At 31.3% G+C, this 10825-nt stretch overlaps 1 protein-coding gene across 1 annotated transcript in view; it reads left to right on the top strand.

Annotated features, from left to right (window-relative positions):
- The first annotated feature begins 9705 nt into the window (after nucleotides 1-9705).
- Nucleotides 9706-10825, top strand: part of LOC133192295 (transient receptor potential cation channel subfamily M member-like 2) — a 28820-nt gene continuing 27700 nt past the window's right edge. Inside the window, exons 1-3 of the mRNA XM_061328308.1 lie at nucleotides 9706-9967; nucleotides 10180-10289; nucleotides 10683-10786. Of these exons, the coding sequence (XP_061184292.1) occupies nucleotides 9707-9967; nucleotides 10180-10289; nucleotides 10683-10786 (475 nt within the window). The 5' untranslated portion in view covers nucleotide 9706. The remainder of the gene's footprint in view (nucleotides 9968-10179; nucleotides 10290-10682; nucleotides 10787-10825) is intronic.

Here is a 10825-nt window from a genome sequence, read left to right as displayed (position 1 = left end):
TTTTGACTCTGTATAATAGATAGTATAAAATAATTTCAATGAAACATTTAAAGTTACATAGTGAGACAATATCATGTGTTTCTTTTAAGATAATTGTATCATAAAGCTAAAGGTTTATGAAAAATATAAATAAGGCGAAGTTTTGGTATCTCAACTGCAAGGTAAAAGCAAGAAAAGTCTGCATAATGTAAGTGCCGGAAAAAGAAAAGTTGTACCAATTGCGTGGTTGTTATCGTCAATGTCAACAATGTCAAGGTCATGTGTCTTTTATTTTTAGCGTGAAACTTGTAAACAACATTGAGTTAGAGCAATCAAAAGTGAGGAATCAGTTCTTATCATCTTTTTTGAAGATTATATCAAAAATCCTCGGTCATCCGACATTTTTATTTATGGAATTGACACCATGGTAACTTCTTCAACTTTTCTGTGCATGCATACCTTAAAGAGGAAGAAGTGAAGCAGTATTTTCCATAGGCGTCGGAAGCAAATTGAAAGTGGTGGGGGGCTAAACCAAAGGAAAAAGGTAAGCCCCAATTTTCAACACCTATATTATGCCTATCTTTGAAAAGAAAGTGGAGGGGGGCTAAGCCCCCCTTGCCCCCCCCCCCGGTTCCGACGCCTATCCCTTACCAAAAATATTGCCTTCCTGCAAACATTTGCTGCAAGTCTGCAGCAAACATTGCTGCAAACTTGCTGCAGACATTGCTGCAAGCTTGCTGCAATGAAGCTAAGTAAACCATGGCAGCCTATACAAAGCCTTTGGGTTTGCAGCAAGTTTGCGGCAAGTATGCAGCAAGCTTGCAGCAAACATTTTACCATGCAAATGAGGTTTGCTGCAAGTCTGCAGCAAACACTGGATTTTCCAAATATGGAAACCTTGCTGCAAGCTTGCGGCAATCATTGCTGCAAGCTTGCGGCAAACATTGCTGCAAGCTTGTGGCAAACATTGCTGCAAGCTTGCAGCAAACATTGCTGCTAACTTGCGGCAAGGAATATAATGATTGTATTTGGCACATTCCTGCGTACAAGCAGCAAGTTCGCAGAAAGCCTTTGTCCTGACCTTAATCTCTTGAAGTTAACTATAGAGAAAATCCACCACATGTGTCTGAAATGATGCAAGCTAGTTTCTGAAGTGTTGATAGTCTCTTTTTATGTTCCTTGACAATGTTCACATTCTATTCTTAATAAAAAATATAATTTTTTTGACAAGTACAGAAAATTAAAAACTTCGCACATTCCTTTAACAATAAAATTTTACGGTTAATACTAATTTATTTGAAAACATATAAACATTTATAATAGTTGATTTGGAACTTTTAATACATTTAAAGAAACATACAATTGTGATATTAGAATAAAGATTAAAATTCATAAATAGATTAAGATTTGACCTAGGAAGTACATGTTACTTGAACATGCTTTAAAGAGATAATTGTTTCATATCAAAATAAAACAAAATCAGATCTTACCAATGAGATGTTGTGTATGCCAATATACACCTACATTCAGAATTTTGCTTTTGTAATCATTCAACATGTTCAAAATGGGAAGTATTCCTAACAAAATACTGAAACATCTACACTTCAATTCAAACATTTCAAAATGGCGAATTCTGTGTTGACCCCAGTACAATCTGCATTTCATTGGCTGATTTGACTTGTTTACTGTTCTTGCAAACTTCCTGCAAACATTCAATTTGTTAAATGTTTCCTGCGAACTTGCTGCGAACAACAGATTGGCGTGTATGTTTCTTGCAATGTTCCTGCAAACATGTTGAGTTCCTGCGAATTTGCTGCAAGCTTACAGCAATTGCTGCAATGTTTGCCGCAAGATCGCAGCTAGCGGCAATCATCTGCGAACAAGAAAAGTTTCTTCCTGCAAACAATTTTGTTTGCTGCAAACTTGCAGCAGACTTGCTGCAGGTCTGCAGCAAACATAGCAGTTTGGTAAGGGATATGTTTTCGTGTTGGGGCAAACTAAAATTATTTTTACTTATATTTTTTTTCAATAAAAGTAGGTTCTGAAACCTGTAATTTTCTGAAAGCCAATACTTTCAAGAATTGAATAAATTTGCATTTGTCTTTCAACAATTCTATTTTTGTCAATTTTACCGTTTGTCCGTCGCATTGTCTCTTTAAGTAATCATAAATGAAGAATTAAAGAATTTTTGAAAGATAGTAGAGTACTTAGCTCAAATTAAGCTAAACCTTGTGTCATTTTAAGAACCATATTTCAAGTTTAAAAATTGTAATATATTTATCGATATTTGCCGGTGATACCGGTAACCTGAGTCCACTTATGGGTATGGACGATTTCAACCTTGGCAATTGGATGATGAAGCAATAAGCGCTTATATATGTGGAACACAATGATGGAGCTTACCAATGTCTATCAAAATTAATAATCCCTAAGATTGATTTGAATTCATAGTGTCTCCCGAAAAAAAAAAACAACCTAAAAAACAAATCTTGTATTGACAATCTTGATACTTTATCACTAGGAAACTAGCTGTAGAGCTGTAGCATTATGGTTCTACATTTTAGTCTTCGAAAATAACGCTACCGATCCAAATGCAATTTACGGCGCCGGATGTGTTTCTCCACTTTACAGCATTAGTCAATCAACTATCTTTCATTTCAAAATTCCAGACATTATATAACCAACCTGTATTTTTTATCCACCTCCTAACCCTTATAGTCGTCTGTACAGACCAATAATCTCGCTTGTTTTGATTTTTTTGTCGGATGTCTGTACAGACGACTATAAAGGTTAAGAGGTGGATAAAATATAGAGGTTGGTAATAGGATATGTCTGTTTTTAATACAAATTGTTGGGATATTATTTCCACTCAAAACAAAGGGCTGGTGTTACCGGTCGACAAGGGATTCTTGCTCCTCCACTGCGCTTGATCCCACCTCTGAAGTTTTCAGGAGTCCATGTTTGCTCTGCTCTTAATTTGTATTGTTTATTTGTATTGTTCATTTGTATTGTTTATTTGTATTGTTCATTTGTATTGTTTATTGGTATTGTTTATTTGTATTGTTCATTTGTATTGTTCATTTGTATTGTTTATTGTATTGTTTATTTGTATTGTTTATTTGTATTGTTTATTTGTATTGTTTATTGTATTGTTTATTTGTATTGTTTATTTGTATTGTTCATTTGTATTGTTCATTTGTATTGTTTATTGTATTGTTTATTTGTATTGTTTATTGGTATTGTTTATTGGTATTGTTTATTTGTATTGTTTATCTGTATTGTTTATCGGTATTGTTTATTGGTAGTGTTCATTTGTATTGTTTATTGGTAATGTTTATTTGTATTGTTCATTTGTATTGTTCATTTGAATTGTTTATTTGTATTGTTTATTGGTATTGTTTATTTGTATTATTTATTTGTATTGTTTATTTGTATTGTTTATCTGTATTGTTTATTTGTTTATTTGTATTGTTTATTTGTATTATTTATTGGTATTGTTTATTGGTATTGTTTATTCATATTGTTTATTTGTATTGCTTATTTGTATTGTTCATTTGTATTGTTCATTGGTATTGTTTATTGGTATTGTTTATTGGTATTGTTTATTGGTATTGTTTATTTATTGTTTATTGGTATTGTTTATTTGTATTGTTTATTTGTATTGTTCATTTGTATTGTTTATTTGTATTGTTTATTGGTATTGTTTATTTATTGTTTATTGGTATTGTTTATTTGTATTGTTTATTTGTATTGTTTATCTGTATTGTTTATTTGTATTGTTTATCTGTATTGTTTATCTGTATTGTTTATTTGTATTGTTTATTTGTATTGTTTATCTGTATTGTTTATCTGTATTGTTTATTTGTATTGTTTATTTGTATTGTTTATTGTATTGTTTATTTATTGTTTATTTGTATTGTTTATTTGTATTGTTTATTTGTATTGTTTATCTGTATTGTTTATTTGTATTGTTTATCTGTATTGTTTATATGTATTGTTTATTTGTATTGTTTATCTGTATTGTTTATTTGTATTGTTTATTTGTATTGTTTATTGTATTGTTTATTTGTATTGTTTATTTGTATTGTTTATTGTATTGTTTATTTATTGTTTATTTGTATTGTTTATTTGTATTGTTTATCTGTATTGTTTATTTGTATTGTTTATTTGTATTGTTTATTGTATTGTTTATTTGTATTGTTTATTTGTATTGTTTATTGTATTGTTTATTTATTGTTTATTTGTATTGTTTATTTGTATTGTTTATCTGTATTGTTTATCTGTATTGTTTATTTGTATTGTTTATCTGTATTGTTTATTTGTATTGTTTATTTGTATTGTTTATTTATTGTTTATTTGTATTGTTTATTGGTATTGTTTATCTGTATTGTTTATCTGTATTGTTTATTTGTATTGTTTATTGTATTGTTTATTTATTGTTTATTTGTATTGTTTATTTGTATTGTTTATTTGTATTGTTTATCTGTATTGTTTATTTGTATTGTTTATCTGTATTGCTTATCTGTATTGTTTATTTGTATTGTTTATCTGTATTGTTTATTTGTATTGTTTATTTGTATTGTTTATTGTATTGTTTATTTGTATTGTTTATTTGTATTGTTTATTGTATTGTTTATTTGTATTGTTTATTTGTATTGTTTATTGTATTGTTTATTTGTATTGTTTATCTGTATTGCTTATCTGTATTGTTTATTTGTATTGTTTATCTGTATTGTTTATTTGTATTGTTTATTTGTATTGTTTATTGTATTGTTTATTTGTATTGTTTATTTGTATTGTTTATTGTATTGTTTATTTGTATTGTTTATTTGTATTGTTTATTGTATTGTTTATTTATTGTTTATTTGTATTGTTTATTGTATTGTTTATTTATTGTTTATTTGTATTGTTTATTTGTATTGTTTATTTATTGTTTATTTGTATTGTTTATTTATTGTTTATTTGTATTGTTTATTTGTATTGTTTATTTATTGTTTATTTGTATTGTTTATTTGTATTGTTTATTTGTATTGTTTATTTATTGTTTATTTGTATTGTTTATTTATTGTTTATTTGTATTGTTTATTTGTATTGTTTATTTGTATTGTTTATTTATTGTTTATTTGTATTGTTTATTTGTATTGTTTATTTGTATTGTTTATTTATTGTTTATTTGTATTGTTTATTTATTGTTTATTTGTATTGTTTATTTGTATTGTTTATTTGTATTGTTTATTTATTGTTTATTTGTATTGTTTATTTGGAGTTTGATCATGATTACTGTTTGTTATCTTCATCTCAAGAACCACTGGGCCAATTTTAATCAAGGTTGGCACAAGGCATCCTTTGTTAAAGGAGAATTTGAAAAAAAAAAATGTGTAAATGAGGAAGGGCCAAGTGCCCCCTCCCCCTCTCAAGGGGATATTATCAAGAAAAAGCAAAAATGGGGGGGGGGGATTGAAAAATCTTCTTCTCTATTTTTTTCAAATCACAATCGAACAAAATTTAAAATGATATAACAAAAACAAACTGATGAAAACGTATTTTACTTACTGGATGTGTTCCCTGCAAAACCTGGCACTGACATGTCCTTTCTATTCTCCACTTTATTTAGATATTCTAGAGATGAATTTGTCAGTATTTATCTCTGTCGTCAGCTGATAAACAAGAAACCCAGGGGCCACATCACTCACCTGAGCACTTTGGTGGGTAAAATCAGTTCAGTATTGAAAAGTTTAAATATAAAAGTGGTTCTTTGTGTGTGTGTGGGGGGGTGGGGTGGGGTGGGGTGGGGGTATGATTTGAATGAACTTGAATCTACACTTCCTAAGGATGCTTTTGAATTAATATGACATATAATGTTCTTAAGAAGAATTTTTTATTGATATATCCTTTATATTCCTTTGTTTAACTATGATCCCCTGTTCTGGTCCCTCTATACTCCTGGGAGGGGGGGGGGGTCATGATTTGAACAAATTTGAGTGTACACTACCGAGGATGCTTACATATAAATATGGCTAATCCAGGCTTTGTTGTTCTTGAGATTTTTAAAGATGTTTTCCTGTGTATTCCTATGCAAAACTTTGATCGCCCATTGAGGCCCCGCCCTACCCCTCGGGGTCATGATTTGAACAAACATTATTCCACACTACCTGAGGATGCTTCCATATAAATATGACTAATTATGGCTTTGTTGTTCTTGAGGAGATTTTTAAAGATTTTTTTTTTCTATGTGTTCCTATTTAAAACTTTGATCACTCATTGTGGCCCCACCATACCCCCGGGGGTCATGATTTGAACAAACCTGAATCTATACTACCTGAGGATGCCTCCACATAAGTTCATATTTTCTAGCACAGAGGTTCTTGAGAAAAAGATTTTTTAAATGATGGCATTAATTCTTCACAAATTCGTAATTGTTTCCCCTTGGAAGAAGGAGTGGCCCTTTATTTGAACAAACTTGAATCCCCTTTACCCAAGAATACTTTGTGGCAAGTTTGGTTGAAATTGGCCCTGTGGTTCTTGAGAAGAAGATGAAAATGTGAAAAGTTTACAACGACAACAACAACGACGATGACAACGACAGACAACGGACAAATTTCGGTCAGAAAAGCTCATTTGAGGCTTCGGGCTCAGGTGAGCTAAAAAGCAGGGTTTAATAACTTCTCCAATGAAATTCAATAATGATAACATAGCACAGATCGCTGCATCATACTGGACTTTTACCATTCGTTAATGATAAATATTATATAATTTGAATGCATCAGTTTTAACAGTGGTCTGTCAAATTACAATACAATTACATCTAGAGAGGACTCATCTCAAAGATGGCTTCGTAAATCGATTAGCTAAACAAGCTTTACTCTTTTTCTAAAGTCTTTCAGGAAGAAACAATTTTTGCGATTGTTGTTTGTTCCCTCAGTTGTTGTGGTCTGTTTTTGTTGGTTTGTGGGGGGGGGGGGGTGTAAGGCTCTGCTAATTATACGTGTACATTACAAATATATGTTCCTACATTTGTCTATTCATATCATTATGATGTATAAAGGTTTTATAATTTCTTATGAATATTATACATTCAGTCAATACGACGATTTAGCCATCTAAGGAGTACAATATTCATCGAAAATTCTCCAAACTCCGAAATCTTATTTAGGGGGTTAGGGTCCATGAACAGATTCATGAGTAGTGATTTGACTATATACAGGATTTTTATAAGGGGGGGGGGGGCAACCAGCCTTTCAATGAACATTTTCGTACTAATTTTATTAACAGAAAAATAATTACATTTTGAAAAAAAGGGGTAGGCCCCCTGCCCCCCCCTTCTAATAGTACGTGCCTGATCATGTTTTGTTCACCTGAGTAGAAGTCGGATGCAGGTGAAATAACTTTTTTTTTTACAGAATTTTATTTCGTGGCCACGAATTTCACTTCGTGTCCACGAATTTTATTTCGTTCCCACGAATTAGTAAAAAAAAGTCTCATAAGTGTCCTCTCAGGCACTTGACGTTGCATATTTTTCTTATTAAAAAGAATATGGGGTTATGTTTTTTTTTTTTTTAATAAGAAAAATATTAAACATCAAGTGCCTGTGTCCTATGCCAGCCACCGTACGGCCAATCCAGAAAGCTAGAAATATCCGAATTATTAATCTGTCTGTTGATATGTGATGTGATCAATGATGATCATTTTTTTCTAGTAGAAAGAGTTGTTCTTGAAAAAAAGATGATATTATATTATGAAATTATTGGTTTAAATACTTTTTTCAACAGTGATTATTATAAATCGCGACACTTATCGAACTATTTTTTCGGGATTTCCTACTCCGGCTTTTGGTTTTTATTATTATATAGATAGTACCTGTTTGATTGAGTTGCGTATTTCTCGATATTTGATATTGAAAGGCTCAAAACTTGGTTGTCTATATTGCCTGTTTCTATGAAAAAAATAATTGAATGGGAGTCTATTCAGGAAATCATCATATTATTTCAGAAATACAGTTGTAAACAATGGTGTCATGGCAGCATAATAAACTTCCGGTTAGCATGGATTAAGAAAATGGCGAAGAATCGAAAGGTTGTGCCATAATAGATTAACAAGAACTATGCCATCTTGACAGGTTGAGGTAAAAAATTAGTGAATTTTATTTTCATTAAGAAAGCATCGCTCTCATTCAGGTTATAGAGGTCAGCTCAGTGTCTACAGAACCCCACCCTCTATTTGAGTATTCTGAGTAGGGAAAGTGTTGCAGACAATTTTTTGATTCGGCTATATAGCTCGATTTAGCTAAGTAGCTTGATTGTGCTATTCAAAATACCTTGATTTAGATATTTTATCATGCATTTTTCTCTATGTGCAATTTTCTCGGCATGTAAAAATGGTCGAACTTAGGTGCAGTGAAAGTTTTCAGCTTTGAACTCTTCTGAAAAAAAAATCATTCATCAAATTGCGTCTCCTTAAGAAACACTCTACTCAAAATTCTTGAAGTTTTTGGGCCTGTATAAAGCAATTGATTTGTGACCACACAGTTACTTCTTGAATGAATTTTTAAAGGAGGTCAGTTATGGTCAACAAGATAAATAATGGTAATATAATACTGTATAATTCAGCACAATATAAAGTAATCATACTTATCCATGTTTCACCCCACACAAGGTGGTATGCAGTTAACCAACAAACTGACCAATTAACGGAAATAAATCTTTTGCATAATAGTGTTCAAAAGCAGCAAAGTTTAAATGATGTTTGATTTGGATTGCTTTTTAAATAAGTCCATAGTACAAATCTGAGTTGTCACGTACTTGCAACTTTTTGCCTATGTCTTATAAAAAAAATATTTGTGAAAAACTGTGTTAAATAGTGTTAGTTTATCAAGCTATTTTGAAAAGCTTAATAAAGCTATATAGCTAATTCAAGGGATTGTGCTGGCCCTGATAAAATTTCTACACAGTTCACTGCATGGCTCCATTGACCAAATTTTTCAAACAAAAAGATCTGCAAATTTAGAAAAAGATGACCATGTAATTGTGAGAGATGGACTGAGTGCAGTAATATGTCTGTATAAATTACTGGATACCAAGTGTATATAGTTTTAAGACTTAGATCCCCCTGTTTATTTGGGAGGTCAAGATTGTGACATCACATGACATTGAATATGATAGTTGCATTTCTGTAACAAATTCTAAAAAGGGTGAATATTGAACAAAGAGGATTTAATCTACTTTATATCTGCAATTTTCATGAAAGAAAGGTGAGTTACAAATTTATTTGTGACCTTTTCTTTGGTTATTGGGAGAACACGAACCCAATTAAGAGCAGTACCACAGTTATTGAAAACAGTCTACATGTATTTGTGGTGCATTGTGGGTCCAATGGTTACTGAAGAAAAAATTCAATTGGATCAATTTTCACTGTCCAAATTTTCTCTTCACCCAGATGTTGCTTAAGAGCTGGCAGTGTGAGCGGTGCTTTGTGCCACTTGCTTCACTCACTCACTGTAATATTGAATCTTATTTGTAAAATAATCGGCATTTACTTTTATATATGAAAGTATAGCTACATGTAAAAGTTGTTTAAGATTCACAAACTAAGTTTATCAAATGCAAAACTGTAAGTATATATTTCCAATTTTTGTAAGTCTTGTTTGCCTTTTATTAATCTACATAATTTTTGATTCAGCTTTCCAGGTTTTATGTTGAAAGTTGTTGTGGCTTCTCAGGTTTGAAGAAAAATGGCAGGTGTTGGGTTGGACACAAAGATATACCCTTCAGATAGATATGATCAGGTCACCTTTTCCCCGGACCAAGGAGGTGCTGCTTCCTCCTCAATGCCGGACTATAAGAGATACCAACAAGAGAGATTCTATGATGTTCAGACATCGCTTACACTCGAGGAGGCTCGTTACTCAGAAATGCGCAAAAAGATACCGGGATTGGGTCGGATTCCCAAGGATCGCATTAATAAACAGGACCAGGATTTAGAATTTCAGAAGGTATATTAATTTTGTTCAAATAATTAGTAAGTCAGGTTGAGCTGTTTTAATAAATATTAAATAGAAGAGAAAGACACATCAAAACATAATTTTTATTTCTTCTTTTAATATTTGATTGTTTAAGTACTCAGAATCATTCTTTGGCAAGACCTTTTTAGAAGAAAAGTCATTCAAATTTATATGATGAATATTGATTTTTTTTTTTTTTTCAGCGGAAACAAGAACATATTACGTTTGTAAAGCAGCATTTTCGACAAATAGAATGCAGTAAATTTGTGCCAAAACCAAACCAAACCTCAGTCAAGAAAATAAGGGATTTAAAGTAAGTCTGAGTATAAAGAGCAAACATTAATTAGTAATTAAGTCTGAAAAAAAGATGGGATGTTGTAGTTAAAACTGAACTAAGGAGACTTAAAAAAAAAATGTCATCTTTAAACTGTGAACCAACTATTATTCACAACATCTTTTATTCGCGAATCATCAGTTTGAAATAAATCCACTACAATTAATTTTCTCGACTGAGGAATCATTCTATACAAATACAAAGCAAAATCATTGGTTTGCGGTGATTAATATTTGCAAGTTTTAGTAGGTCGCAAAAATCGTGATTATTTCTTGCTGGCGAATAAAAGTTGGTTTACAGTATATAGCAATCATTACTACATTATCAATTTAATATAGGTATGAGAATTTGTCTTAATTGTGTCATTACAAGGTGCCATTGTGGAGAGGTTTTGTCAGAGCATGCTGGACTATCTCATACTCAACCAATGAATAGTGTGCAGAGAGATATCGTGGAGGCTTATCTTATCCCAGACAGTAGTATGTAGACACTTTAATTGATAATTACTAAGACAA

The sequence above is a fragment of the Saccostrea echinata genome, unplaced genomic scaffold, assembly GCF_033153115.1.
Source record: "Saccostrea echinata isolate AGI-Se365-2 ecotype Australia unplaced genomic scaffold, CSIRO_AGI_Sech_v1 ptg000025l, whole genome shotgun sequence".
Classification (NCBI taxonomy): Eukaryota; Metazoa; Mollusca; class Bivalvia; order Ostreida; family Ostreidae; genus Saccostrea; species Saccostrea echinata.
Note: the sequence above shows the minus strand (reverse complement) of the source record. Positions and strands in the feature narration are given on the sequence as shown.